This window comes from Siniperca chuatsi, linkage group LG7 (assembly GCF_020085105.1).
Source record: "Siniperca chuatsi isolate FFG_IHB_CAS linkage group LG7, ASM2008510v1, whole genome shotgun sequence".
Classification (NCBI taxonomy): domain Eukaryota; kingdom Metazoa; phylum Chordata; class Actinopteri; order Centrarchiformes; family Sinipercidae; genus Siniperca; species Siniperca chuatsi.
In genome coordinates this window covers 27915625-27930660 of record NC_058048.1, presented here as the reverse complement: position 1 = coordinate 27930660, position 15036 = coordinate 27915625, and the positions used below count along the sequence as shown (strand labels likewise).

General features: G+C 38.9%; 2 protein-coding genes across 2 annotated transcripts in view; one reads left to right on the top strand and one right to left on the bottom strand.

Annotated features, from left to right (window-relative positions):
• Positions 1–15036, top strand: part of capn5a (calpain 5a) — a 33764-nt gene that overhangs the window by 7236 nt on the left and 11492 nt on the right. The window contains exon 3 of the mRNA XM_044201537.1: positions 6775–6906. Coding sequence (XP_044057472.1) covers positions 6775–6906 — 132 coding nt within the window. The remainder of the gene's footprint in view (positions 1–6774; positions 6907–15036) is intronic.
• ompa (olfactory marker protein a) lies at positions 11814–14970 on the bottom strand. Its single transcript, XM_044201538.1, has 2 exons — positions 14812–14970; positions 11814–13129 (listed from the first exon to the last, which is right to left on the bottom strand). The coding sequence occupies exons 1-2, from the start codon at positions 14878–14880 to the stop codon at positions 12698–12700; spliced, it is 501 nt and encodes a 166-aa protein (XP_044057473.1). The 5' UTR covers positions 14881–14970; the 3' UTR covers positions 11814–12697.

The following is a 15036-nucleotide window of genomic DNA, read 5'->3' as shown; positions in this document are numbered from 1 at the left end:
GAGCAAATATATGGATGGCAGAATAACACGTTGAGATGTCACTCCTGTAGTTACTGAGCAAATTGAATAGGTATAGTATAGTTTCTTAACTTCAGTTATTCTCAGGTTTGTGGTTGAATTGGGACTACAGGGATTGTGGGAGTGAAATATGATTTAAAATATGGCTCGGAACAGACATGGAAAGTGTTCTGATCCGGTGATCTTTGGCTGGAACAAATTCTGGATTTGTAAAATTGAGTAATAGTCATTGTGTTGTAGGAAGAAAATACAGCATATTTTCAACATATTTTACCCAATCATGATGATAACCTTTTTTTGCTGCACACATCTGTCTGTCTGTCTGTCTAATAAATCAGTTGATTGGTCTCAGGTATGGTCTTAGTAGAAATAAGAAGTGGATCTAAGAATAGACCACAGCAATCTCCCAGAACAAGATCCAGTAACCATTACAGTGGCAGACATCCAAGAAAGAGTGCCAGGTATGCAGAGCTGGACAGCTCCAGGCCCTGACATGATCCACACCTACTGGCTGAAGAAACTAACTGCACTCCATGATTGCCTGGCAGCACAAATGAACCAGCTGCTGATGGATGGGACCCACCTAGAATGGTTAACCCAAGGACTCTCCGTCCTTGGGTTAACCCATGAAGGATCCCCAGAAGGCAACGATTGCATCCAACTACCAGCCAATAACCTGCCTCTGCTCAACATGGAAGATCCTGTCAGGCATCACAGCAGGTAAGATGAGTAGGCACATGGCTCAATACATGGACAGGGCCCAGAAGGGAATTGGTAGTAATACCAGGGGAGCCAAGCACCAGCTACTGGTTGATAGAGCAGTCACCCGGGACAAGGCAGACCAACCTGTGCACCGTCTCGATTGACTACAAGAAAGCCTATGACTCAATGCCACATACATGGATACTGGAATGCTTGGAAACGTACAAGATCAACAGGACACTTGACTTCATCAAGAAATCAATGGGGCTGTGGAAAACATCTCTAGAAGCCAACTCAAAGCCAATTGCACAAGTCACCTTCAAGTACGGCATATTCCAAGGTGATGTACTATCCCTGCTGCTGTTCTACATAGGCCTGAACCCCATCAGCCAGATCATCACAAAGAGTGGCTATGGATACCGGTTCCAAAGTAGAGAAACCATCAGTCACCTCTACATGGATGACATAAAGCTGTATGCCAAGAATGAGCAAGATCGACTCACTGAGCCACACTTCCAGGACCTACAGCAACATCGGATTGTCATTCGGACTGGACAAGTGTGGTTGTATGGTATCAAAAATAGGGAAAATGATCAGAACCGAGGGGGTTGAACTACCTGAAAGCAACATTGCAGATGTTCAGGACAGCTACAGATACCTTGGGATCCCACAAGCAAATGGAAACCATGAGGAGGCAGCAAGGAAGTCAGCCACAGCCAAATACCTACACAGAGTAAGGTAGGTCCTGAAAAGTCAGCTGAATGGGAAGAATAAGATCCGAGCCATCAGCATATACGCCCTGCCAGTCATCAGATACACCGCTGGTATAATAAACTGGCCAAAGGAGGTGATAGAGGCCACAGATATCAAGACAAGGAAGCTCCTCACAATGCATTGAGGGTTTTACCCCAAATCCAGCACCCTGAGACTGTACACTAAGCGGAATAAGGGAGGCAGAGGACTAGTGAGTGTCAGAACCACTGTCCAGGATGAAACAACAAAGACCCAGGAGTACATCAGGAGGAGGAAGAGGAGGAGGAGGAGGAGGAGCCATCATGGAGAGACAAGCCCCTGCACGGCATGTACCACAGACAGATATAAGAAGTGGCTGATATCAAGAAATCCTACCAGTGGCTGGAAAAGGCTGGACTAAAGGACAGCACAGAAGCACTAATCATGGCAGCACAAGAACAGGCACTCAGTACAAGATCAATAGAGGCTGGGATCTATCACACCAGACAGGACCCCAGGTGCAGACTGTGCAAAGATGCCCTTGAGACAGTTCAGCACATAACAGCAGGGTGTAAGATGCAGGCAGGAACAGCATACATGGAACGCTATAACCAAGTGGCTGGCATAGTGTAAAGGAACATCTGTCATCAGTATGGGCTGGAAGTCCCAAGGTCAAAATGGAAGACACCTCCTAAGGTAGTTGAGGATGATGAAGATCCTGTGGGACTTCCAGATCCAGACTGACAAACTGGTGATGGCTAACCAACCAGACATCGTGTTGATCGACAAACAGCAGAAGAAGGCAGTGGTGATAGCAATCCCAAGCAACAGCAACGTCAAGAAGAAAGAACACGAGACGCTTGAAAAATACCAAGCTCTGAAAGAGGAGCTAGAAAAGATGTGGAGAGTAAAAGCAACAGTGGTGCCAGTGGTAATCGGAGCACTGGGGGCAGTGAATTAGTGTAGTTTTTACACTTCACTGATAAACCTGAGAATTGTGATCAAATGATGTTTTTGTTTCGTGTCTCCACTTCTGCCCATATGAATGATCTCTCTCTCGTACTGCATTGTGTTTAAACAGTACTAAATTAATATTGACAAAACTAACACAAATATTTCCTTCTGTCTAGAAAAGTACCATGATTTAGTTTTTATGTTATGAATCATTTTGAGTGAGTAGATCAGTTTTCACATGGTGGATAACTGATTTAATAAAACATCTCAACAGATTGCCTCAGTCAAGAATAAACATTGAACTTGTTTGACATCACAGAGTTGTTTGCTTAAACTGCCAAACTTGCCTTGTCTCAGAGACTTTGAGTCACCCGCTGCATTTCACTGAACGATATTTGTTTTTAGGAATGTTTTTATGCAGTGCAACAGTAACCACTGCAGCTGTTTAAGTTATGATGATGGGGGAAATATGATGCTCATAATGGAGTTATTGCTTAATAGCTTTCCAGCTTCTATCTGCTGCTGTTTACACTGTACACTGTGTTTCAAAGCACTTAAAAACATCATTGTCAGTTCTTGGCTTCATATGCAGTTTCACATATTCATACCTGAGAATGAGAATTTGTTTTTGTTGAAGGAAGGGTAAATATAAGGGGCTAAAAAGGGCTTTCTGTAGCCGTTATCCTGCCTAAAATCCTGTTAATTCACTTTAAAATGAATTTTGGTGTGTTTAGTCCAGTTCATTTAGGCAGGTGACGATGCCATCTAACTCCTTTTCAGAGCAAAAGCTGCCGTGAGACCGAAAAGGTAGATCTCTGTCCGCTTACAAGCAGACTCTGGTGTGGTCTGAATATGATTTGGACTGAAGACTGGATTTTTTAAAATGTTTTTTTTTTATGTTCGTTTCAGTTTTTTTTTATGAATTCAAATTAATTTGATTGCAAGTCTGATTTCAACCGTGATTTATGACTTTTTCTTCTTCTTCTTCTTCTTCTTCTTCTTCTTCTTCTTCTTCTTCTTCTTCTTCTTCTTCTTCTTCTTCTTCTTCTTCTTCTTCTTCTTCTTCTTCTTCTTCTTCTTCTTCTTCTTCTTCTTCTTCTTCTTCTTCTTCTTCTTCTTCTTCTTCTTCTTCTTCTTCTTCTTCTTCTTCTTCTTCTTCTTCTTCTTCTTCTTCTTCTTCTTCTTCTTCTTCTTCTTCTTCTTCTTCTTCTTCTTCTTCTTCTTCTTCTTCTTCTTCTTCTTCTTCTTCTTCTTCTTCTTCTTCTTCTTCTTCTTCTTCTTCTTCTTCTTCTTCTTCTTCTTCTTCTTCTCTCTTTCTTCTTTTCTTTCTTCTTCTTCTTCTTCTTCTTCTTCTTCTTCTTCTTCTTCTTCTTCCTCTTCTTCTTCTTCTTCTTCTTCTTCTTCTTCTTCTTCTTCTTCTTCTTCTTCTTCTTCTTCTTCTTCTTCTTCTTCTCTCTTCTTCTTCTTCTTCTTCTTCTTCTTCTTCTTCTTCTTCTTCTTCTTCTTCTTCTTCTTCTTCTTCTTCTTCTCTCTTCTTCTTCTTCTTCTCTTCTTCTTCTTCTTCTTCTTCTTCTTCTTCTTCTTCTTCTTCTTCTTCTTCTTCTTCTTCTTCTTCTTCTTCTTCTTCTTCTTCTTCTTCTTCTCCTTCTTCTTCTTCTTCTTCTTCCTTCTTCTTCTTCTTCTTCTTCTTCTTCTTCTTCTTCTTCTTTCTTCTTCTTCTTCTTCTTCTTCTTCTTCTTCTTCTTCTTCTTTCTTCTTCTTTCTTCTTCTTCTTCTTCTTCTTCTTCTTCTTCTTCTTCTTCTTCTTCTTCTTCTTCTTCTTCTTCTTCTTCTTCTTCTTCTTCTTCTTCTTCTTTCTTCTTCTTCTTCTTCTTCTTCTTCTTCTTCTTCTTCTTCTTCTTCTTCTTCTTCTTCTTCTTCTTCTTCTTCTTCTTCTTCTTCTTCTTCTTCTTCTTCTTCTTCTTCTTCTTCTTCTTCTTCTTCTTCTTCTTCTTCTTCTTCTTCTTCTTCTTCTTCTTCTTCTTCTTCTTCTTCTTCTTCTCCTCCTTCTTCTCCTCCTCCTCCTCCTCCTCCTCCTCCTCTCTTCTCCTCCTCCTCCTCCTCCTCCTCCTCCTCCTCCTCCTCCTCCTCCTCCTCTCCTCCTCCTCTTCTTCCTCTTCTCCTCCTCCTCCTCCTCCTCCAGAACTCAGTATATACAGTATTAAAAACACACTCAGCTCAAGCCTGAACTGTATAATATGCTTTTACTCTCAAGCATTGATGATCTGAGCTGATAAATAATTAAACAGGAAACCCGAAGCACTCTGATCAATATTATTGATTTGTCCATGGAGTGGAGAGAGGAAACATTCATATTGTTTCACCCTAAACTTAACAGTCTCTCTGAGGTACCTGGTGAAACCTCAGGGTAACGACATGTTAAGAACTTAAAACTGTACTGATCAACTTTGCTGATAAACAGTGTCTAAGCTACAAAGTAGCTATAAATGTGCTAAAATAGCTTTAGAATTACAGCAAACACCTCAGCATTAACTTCTTCTTTCTGCCGATACTGGATTTTTGAGGCTAATAATATAGCTCGCAGCAGATCTTGTCAGCTTGCCCTAACTAATGTTAATTCTGTGGGTAAGTTGATAACAGGCCAAAATTAAACTTTTCTGGTTAAAGTGCTCTCTGCAGCCGGTGCCTATATTCAGCCAAAGATCATGTGTGAGGGAAGAACCCCCACTCTGTAACACCGCTGAGTGGACTGAGTGTTTCTGTAGATACAGAACAACAGAGTGATTCTCTCTAGCTGATCGTGACTGTCACTTTCAGGAGTCATATTCTCCAGTTAAACTTTCATTCATATCAGATCAATTATTTAAGCTTGTAAACTTAATATTTTTTATTTATTTATTTTAAATATTTTTTCATTGACACCATTTTGCAATTAGACATGAACAGCATGTGCAGTAAATCATTATTATTAATGTTGGTTGGAATATTTTCAATGAATATTTTATGACTTTTTCCATCTTATGTCAACATCAGCTACATTAATGTAGTGTAATGTTTTCAGCGTTGCAGATGTGCCAACATTGTATATGTATGTTTAAGGAGGAAACGAGGAGGATGAAAACAGTGTGGAAAGGAGAACCATCCAGTCTATTACTACACTCTGAGTGAGTGAGTGTGTGTGTGTTTCATGTTCTTATATCCCGGTGGGGATGTTAACCTGAATGCACACTAACTCTACCCATGGGGACCTCAAGTCAATTAGGTTAGGGTAAGGGTTAAGGTTAGGCATTTAGTTGTGATGGTTAGGGTAAGGGGCTAGGGAAGGCATTATGTCAATGACTGTCCCCCACGGGGATAGTGTAACAAACGTACGTGTGTGTGTCTTTTTTGTGGTTGAACAGATGAGTACATTTATGGTACTGTGTGTTTGGTCATATACAGTATGCGTACTTAAAATAGTGACCTCTAATTTTGAGAATGCACACACAGCGAGGGGCATTTGAAGTTCTTTTTGGTTTCTTTATATACATCAGTCAGTTTGTCATGTGGCTTTACAAAAGGACACATACAAGACAATACTGAAACCATTTCGAAATGTCATTGTTTTAAAACTAAAGATCTCTGTACCATCTACCTAAAATAATCTTCTGACATTTTGAGAAATATGCCTCTTTGCTTTCTGGTGGGGATATAGATGAGAAGATCAATACCACTCATATCTTTATGCTAAATATGAAGCTATAGCAGCAGCCGTTTAGCTTAGCACAAACACTCGAAACAGGCTATGTCTCACTAATTAACAAGTTCGATCTCGTTTTTTAAGATATATAACGTGAATAAGTGCACTAAGTCATGTATACGTCTGTCTCTACATGGTTAGTGGACTTGCTGGGTGTGTGCATCACTGGTTTATCCCAGCCCTATCATTTGGCTGCCGTCCTGTTAATCTGCCTCTCATACACTCTGTGGTTTGTTTTGCTTTGAACATTCAGAAGCGATTTCTACTTAATCGGTTGGTGTGTTTACCATGTATTTACCTTATGACGGTAGACTGAGTGCTCTGGCTAACGCCCTGCTTTACATTCATCCACACATGGCAACTGCCCAGTATGACCACCTCCTTCTACCGTTAATCTGCTGACTATTTCTGTCTGTCTCTAAGAGGGAAATGAATTGTAAAAAATCATCTTATCAAGTGAACTTTGAAATTATGTCACGTTCGAAAATAATAGTTCAGTTATTATTTTATTTGATTTTTCTCTTGTTTTTTTTTTGGCCCTGATATTTCCAAATGCAGTTGAAGTGGTGTGTGTGTGTGTGTGTGTGTGTTAAGGTTAACACTGATTGCAATCATTTTTGTCCTTCTAGGAGTTATGCAGCGACCCCCATCTGTTTGTGAACGGCATTAGTGCCCACGACCTGCACCAAGGCCAGCTGGGAAACTGCTGGTTTGTAGCCGCCTGCTCCAGTCTGGCCTCCAGAGAGGCACTATGGCAGAAGGTGAGACAAAGACACAGAGACAGTATCCATGTTTTTTTGTTGCAGTTGTGCAGTTGGTTTTGTATCCTTGGCTTTATCAAAACAAATGCTATTTTTCGACCGGACTACACAATACGCAATATTTACATAAGAATGCATCACAAGACCACAAAATAATACAATATTGCAAAAAAACACAATACAACAAAATAGCTCAATAAAACAACTAGCTATAAAAACACAGCATCCTAATGGAACAAGTAATATTTCATGGCATTGCTAAGTACCACATGTCAGTTAAACTTCTAAAAACTGAGTAAAATGACTAAGACACAACCGGTTAAGTGGGATGCATGCACACACAGTGTGTGTGTGTGTGTGTGTGACAGCTTGTGTATGCGTTGATGGGTGTGGGCATGTGTGCAGGCAAGTAAATGGGTGTTAGATTTGTGCAACTGGGTGTGTCTTTACTTTAGATTTGTTTGTACTCTGACACTTTGTGTAATCCAAGTGATTTTCTTATAGGTTACTGCCCTTTTCCACACACACACACACACACATATACATATACGGCGCGCACGCATCTTGTTGTTTTTCATAGACACTTAGACACTGTCTACAATAATGTATTGTTCATTGGTTGTGGTGAAGTGGGTTTGAGGCCTCTGCAAAACACAGCCAGTTTTCATATTAAAATACATCATTAACACTTAAACTACCATGCATACTGTTGTGTGTTATTGTAATTAGGAATTTAAATTGTTAATAATTATGTATGTCAGATGCATGTTTAATACATCATTAGCACGATTCACTTTGAAATGGTCATTATCACAAAAGGCGCCCTTTTTTTTTTTTTTACTATTGTACGCTTTGCTTAGCAAAGAGACTTGAAACAATCTAAAATTAAAATGAGATCATTACAAACTAAAGGGATTTGCACAGATCCATCTGGTAAAGGACTTGAGCTAGATGCTGCAGCAACCAGGAAATAACATCTTTCATCCATAAGGTGGCACCAGTAACCTTCATTAACAACCCTGTTATTCAGAGATGACACAGCTACATGAGTGAATGGCTTTTATGTCAGTTAGAATTGAAAATATATATATATATATATAATAATATGTTCTAATTCAACACACTTGTGTTTCAGCATCAGTGTTTCCCACAGGATTTTGTGAGACTGTGGTGGGTGGACCTCGGACCCTCTAGGGGGGTCCAGGGGCATGCTCCCCGCAAGAAGATTTTGTACATTTTCAAGTTAAATGCATCAATTTGGCGCATGTTGAGAGCAAAATTAAGAGGGGGGGGGGGGGTCCCTCCACCAAGAACATGATGTTATTTGACTAATAACTATGCATTTTACATAATTTTGGACTATTATCATTACAATATTTCTAAAAAAAAAAACACAGGTTGTAGTAGTAATCCTTCACATTTTTGTGAGTGTGCCATTTAAAAAAAAATTATAATAACAAAATAACACTGGTTAAACAAGGCTTATAGTGAAGGGATCTGAACTGCAATTTGCTCGTCCTGGGTATCGTTAGGATTTTATCTTTCTTATCCATACTCTTATCGGCCTGATTCTTTATCAATACTGGTTCTTTTTTCATTACTAAAGAATTGGGTTTTTAAAATGATTATTTAAAAAAAAAAGAATAAATTCAGAACAGGATTAGAGCAAAATCACAAATCTAAAATGTCAGTAAAATAAATAATATTCCTGACATCAAAATACTGAGTGAAGTTTAGTAAGAATGAAGAACACAGTCAGTTTCAGTCCTTCCTCCTGTCCTCTGTCCTCCTCCCTCTGCTGCTGCTGCTGTGATCACGCTTGTAGAGAGAGGAGGAGCTGGTTTGTCTCAGCCAGCAGTAAGTTTACAAGATTTGCCACATTTTAAGATTTGTGGCAAACCAAGAAACAGCTTTCGTTTTAGCTTGTTCGTATCAATTCGCTATTAGCTTAACATGTGCGCTGTGGTTTTTAACAACAACTGCGGACAAACCAGGTGGAAATATCTCTTGTCTACTTTTTCCTTGAGTTGTTGTCGATTCGAGTAAAACGTTACTTCACCTGGTGTCTCCGCCGCGGCCTCTCTGCTCTGCCGTCTGCTGTGTGTGTTTGTGTGTGAGAGCGTGCACGTGTACAGCGGAGGGAGAGGGGCTGAATGACTGGGAGTGAGAGATGCTTTGCTGAAGCAACGGCACAAAACACAACGTTACAGATCGTTTATGTTTATTATGAGGAGTGTAAAACATTTTCGGTTCATTATGAAACTGTGTCGGGCCGCCACACTCTAGGTAATAATCGGAAACACTGCAGGATATAATCCTAAAGAGTCAGGACAGCATAAAAACTTTAGTGACTTTTTTATATAGTGTAATGGTAGGCTGTCATAGAAAGAATTACTGGTAATCTTAAGGTATTTTCATTAGACTATTTTCTATGAGTGAACAGGATCTATAGAGGGTTCAGTGCCAAAAGCACATCAGCAGAAGATGTTTGTTTTTTTCTTTTTGTTGGACAGTGAGCCTCTCTGACTTGTTGGCCTTACAGCCACTTAGATGTACATACTATAAACATGATAAGAGTGTATTATTGGAGTCATGGTCATGTGTGTGTGCACTTGTGCATTGTGTGCTTCCTCAGTGGTTTTTCCACTGTTGGTTACCTCATTCCTCCTGTCTGGTCTCGGAGGTCCTCTGCAGCTCTCAGTTTTCCATCAGCTGAAGGGAAAATAAAACCTGTTAAAGGTTTCGTTGCCTCAGTGGAGCAGCCAGTTGTCTTGACACTCGTCAATGATCCAAAAACAAACACTGGTTCTAAAACACTTATTAAGCCTCTAGTGAAGGCAAACTACACAGGTGGTTTGATGACAATTATGACAACATTTTGTAATCCCAAACTGAAGTCACCATCCTATAGGACAAATGAGTTAAAGGGACGGTTCAGCCCAAAATCCAAACTACAAATTTTTCCTGTTACCTGTAGTGCTAATTATCCATCTAGATTGTTTTGGTGTGAGTTGCTGAGTTTTGGAGGTATTGGCCGTAGACATGTCTGCATTTTTCAATTATAATGGGACTATATGGCACGTGGCTTGTAGTTCTCAAAGCGCCAAAAAATACATTTGGAAAAACTCAACAGCAATGTCTCTTTCCAGAAATCATGACCCGGTTACACAAGATAATGCACAGATTTGTTGTGAGCAGGTCCACTTACTGGCTTATCCCAGGTTTTCAATCGCAAATCCCAAATATATGTTTAGGGTTGTTTTTTATTTAATTATAAACACAACCTACAATGATGTTGTCTCCGGATCTGTCCTGTTTCTGTCCCTACTGAAGCAGTTCTGGCGCTCTAACTCACCACAGTAAAAATGCATTTTTTAGTATAAAACAAATTGCAGGAGAGAAAGATAACACCATGTTACTGTCAGTATTTGGCTCTAGTAGTAGTAGCTCTAGGTGGAAAGTTTGACTGGAAACAAAATGGGAGTTATTGTAACTTATGACCAGATACTGTAGCTGTAACCATGACATGCTAGAATTTTCCCTGCTGTTTCCCTTCAGTCCCGTCCAACTGAAACACAGAGAGACATGCAGCATTTTATGAAAATCAAAGCTTAGATGGCACATCAGCAGTTTATTTAAATTACACAACACAGTGACAGAATCAGTAAGGATCTGACAGTAATTGGCTGGTAATCTATTACTCACAGATTCCAAGTGTATACAGTGAAATTGTTTGGAAAATAAAGACCAAAGCTACATCAAATCTGTTGGCACATTTCTATTGTAAGTAAACTCCACTTTTACTAGAGAATCAATACTTTTTCTGTCACGTCAAGAAGATTATCAGCAAATCTTCTTTTAATTTTTTTCAACTAATAACAAAATGAGGCAGATAGTAATAATGGAAACACATTTTAGTAGTTCCTATAGTTATTGTGTCATTGCACAGATAAGCCTTTCATTGCCCACGAACAGGAATGTTCATGTCTACCATTGCCAGCATATTTGGGGTGGAGCATATTAATATTTGGGGTGTTTCTGTGTTCTGTAACTCTCTGCTGCTCATGTCTTTGTTACTGAAGCTTGTCCTGACTCCACCTGCTGATTCTGTATTCCTCCTACTAACGGCTGCTGTTCATTATGGCGCTTGCATTTGTGCCCAGTTTAAGCTGAAAGGTTGTGTGTTTTTCTAAAAATCACACTGCAAAGCGATGAAGTTAAACTTAATTTGATTTCCATGTGACAGATGATTGTATAAACTTAAAATATAGGATATCATATAACTCAACATTTTGTTGAGAAATGAATAGCCGTTATATAGCCGCAATATTTTTTTTATATTGTAATATTTTCATCTCTTCTCTCTCTACTCGTACACTGCTACCAGTGCCTCCCTCTTATTCATTTTTTTACTGATTCGACTATGAATCAGAAACAGCCAAAGCAAAAATACAAAATGTAAACTACAACCTCAACACAACAGTATAATCTGTATTTGTTCTGGTCAATAATTTCTCAGCTTCTCTCATCCTCTTCCCGCCTCACTGATACTGTATCTCCCCTTTTCCTCTCCTTTTTTCCTCCGACTGTCTCTCCTTCTCTTCATTTTCTGTCTTCCTCTTTCACTTTTTCTAATCTTCTCATGCTCGTGATAACTGTAACTGTGTTTACTGAAAAGCAAGCGATGATAATCAAAATATGGGTCAATTGATTTCCCAAAGAATGACTGCAGATATATCCTCTCCTGAATCGAGGGTCTAATCATAAAGCCCTTTGAGGCAGATTTGTGTTTTTAGGGTTTATTTATAAACCTGACTTGACTGACTCTCCTCTTGTTTCCCCCCTCCCTCCCCTCTTCCTCTGTCCAGTAGCACCAATAATAATCAGCACCAGTGAGAACACACAGACAGCTTTCAGTCAATGTTTAATAGATGTCACTCCATTGATCTCTGTTTTGTGTCAGGCCGACTGTGGTCATGCAATGTGAATATTTGATATTCCATTCACTGCTACTTGCTTTGCATCTAGCTGTCGCTTCTGTGAGCAGTGAAAGAATTCAGAAACACAATACAACAACAGCAAAGACAGTAACACTCAAAGAACAGTCACTCAATACACACATTATCAATATTCAGCTGATCAGTAAAGACATGTTTTATTTAGAGGAATATTAATATTAAGAGGAATCTTTTGATTGTTTTTTAGTTTGTGTCATAAGTTTTGTATTCAAAAGTAGATTTTTATTAGTTATTGATTATGAAGTTTCATCATCACCATCAAATAATATTGATAATCTTTTTTTTATGAATGCACATTTCTGTACGAATTTTAAATATTTCTTGAATTGATAATTAATGTTGATGATACATTGATCTTTTAAGTAGCACCACGAAACATACAAGAAGATTAGTTTCATATAAGTTTAACTAAAGTGCATTCATACTTGTTCTATCTCTTGTAACATTCTTCATCCCAGTTTTTTACTAAATATGTTTGCTTTGTTTTGTGAAAAATCTTGTAAATATATATATATATATATATATATATATATATATATATATATATATATATTTGGACTTGGCTGATGAGGTGATGTTAAAAGTTTACTCTTTGTGCTAAAATGTCAGAATGAGCTGTAGCAAATTATTGAAGTCATGTGCATAAAGAGGTGGAACAACAATATTGACAGCAAAGTTTTCTTTCAACTCTAGTGTTTTTTAAAGGTCAAAGATTAAGCAAAATATTGCAATGCTTTTCCAGTATTCTAACAGGACTTTACTGACAAAAAGAGTCATTTGTCTGGTGTGAACTCCACCGAGCAGCTAAGATTTGCTGCCTCTGCCCCATCCTTGAAAGCAAACAGGAAGTACATGACCTTCCTGACCTTGGCCAGCTCAGCAATCCTTTCGCCGAACTCCTGCATGTCTGCCTCCAGCCATTTGAGTGGTGAATCCTCCGGGTCGTCAGCGTTTCGCCAAAACGTTCCGATCGGCTCCAGTAGCTGACGGGTCATCAAGTTAGTGAGGTCAGGGGTCCAATTTTGGGAAATGCCAGTGATGGTGACACGACCGTGGGCGCTGAGAGAGAAGTACCAGCGGGAGAAGTTCAGCTCCTGGGTGGGGAAGTCCAGCCGATACACAGATTCATGCGGAAGAAGCAGACGCTCACCATCCTGACGCTTCTGCCCTGACCGCTGCAAAGACGACACACGAAGACGCATCATCTGCAGAGGAAAATACAAGAACACAAAAGAGATGGATGAAATGGAAACAAATGAAATGGGTTGGAGAAGAAGGAGTAATGGAGAAAGAAGCGCGTCTGTGCGTGTCAAACATGTCAAATTTTATTATCCACCCCACCGCCTTTTTTATTCTGTAGTTTTGGACCTACTACTTACAAACAAGACCAAGAACAGGAGGCCTTGAATGGTGTACTGATGAGCTGTGAAGGAATTTATGCTGGAAATACATTTTCTAAACATCAACACAAGTTAAATCTAGATATGCTACAAACAGTAGTGGGTTTGTAAAGTATTCAGACTCACTAAACCATTTCTGTTTAGTCTTTAGTTGAAAAAAAAAAACATTTTAAAACAAGATACAGACAAAATAAATCACAATGACAAACCAAGAAACATGTTTTTAGAAGCTCTGTCTGACTTAAATTGAAGCACCTCTACTATTGAAATGACTTGGTCACTGTGACGATCAGAAACTTGTCCTGATTCTGCTTCAGGTTCTTCTTGGGATGTCAACATGATGCTATAGTACCATCATCGTGCTTCACCTGTAGACAGGAGTATGCCTTTCTAAATCATGTCCATTCACTTGAATTTGTAGAGGGTCAAACTCTAGACACATCATAAAAATAATCAGTCAGAACAGGAAGCATTTACATATGTAAATGGAGTATTTCTGTTTTAATAAATTGGCTAGTATTTCTAAAACCTGATTAATCGTGGGGCATTGTGTGTTGGATGCTTACACAGGGCAGCAATTAATCTGACGATTATTTTCTTGAGTAATCATTTAATTGTTTTGTCTATAAAATGTCAGGAAAAAATAACAATTTCCCAAAACCCAAGATGATGTAGTCATATGTCTTGTTACATCTGTCCAACAAAACCCAAAGATATGTAATTTACAATTATATAAAACTGAGAAAAGGAGAATATAGACACATTTAAGAAGCTGGTACAAGCAAATGTTTGGCCTTTTTTTCTTAAAATAACTCAATCGATTATCAAAGTAATTGCGGATTTAATTTATTTTGATTCACTAATCAATTAGTGGACTAATCTTTGTAGTTCTAAATTTCAGCACATCAAAAGTGCACATTTACATTTGACCACAGTCACAAAAGCCCAGGAGCTGTTGACCTATATCAGACAGAAAGAAAATAGTTTTTGAGGCAGAGTGCCAGGCTAGTGATCAGTGTTTTAACTCCTCTGAGTATTGATCGTTGCACCAGGGACATTCAAAGCACCAGGCACTATAACAACAGATGTTATAAAGACTATTTTGCCCATTAAACCAGGGAGAAAAGTTTAAATATGCATAGGCAAGTCCTGTAGATAATTGATGTTGCTGAAAAGCAGGCATCTCCAGAAAGTCAACTTTGAAAAGTTGGCCAACAATAAAAAGAAAATGTATTTTAATAATACACTAGATTTCACATGTAACAAACTTTCTCAGTATATAAAGGACTATATAAGTATTTCTTAAAGATATCTATGTTTAACATTTCATCAGCAGTCAAAACTGCAATGTTGACTCTGTTGACTGCAAAAAAATACCTAATTAGGTTTGTACATCTAATTATATCTTCTTTCAAGTAAAAACAAAACACACATATTGTGATAATAGACTTTGTGGTCACTGTCATGTAGCTGAGTGAGAACCTCACCTCTGCCAGTGCAGTGTCTTCTTTAAATGCCAGCACCAGTGTGTTGGAGGGAGCCTTGGCAATGTCCATGTCCGACTTCGAGGTTATAATCCTGGGTTAAGGAGACTGCGAGTCCTGCCTGTCTGGATGGATGCTGAGATAGATAAAGCTCTGGTAGAGATTTCTCTCTCTCTCTCTCTCTCTCTCTCTCTCTCTCTCTCTCTCTCTCTCTCTCTCTCTCTCTCT

Excerpts from the sequence above, each read along its gene's own strand:
- ompa (XM_044201538.1), bottom strand. The coding sequence starts at position 14,880 with ATGGACATTGCCAAGGCTCCCTCCAACACACTGGTGCTGGCATTTAAA. Across the intron at positions 13,130-14,811 it reads AAGACACTGCACTGGCAGAG|ATGATGCGTCTTCGTGTGTC; the intron begins GTGAGGTTCTCA and ends TTTCCTCTGCAG.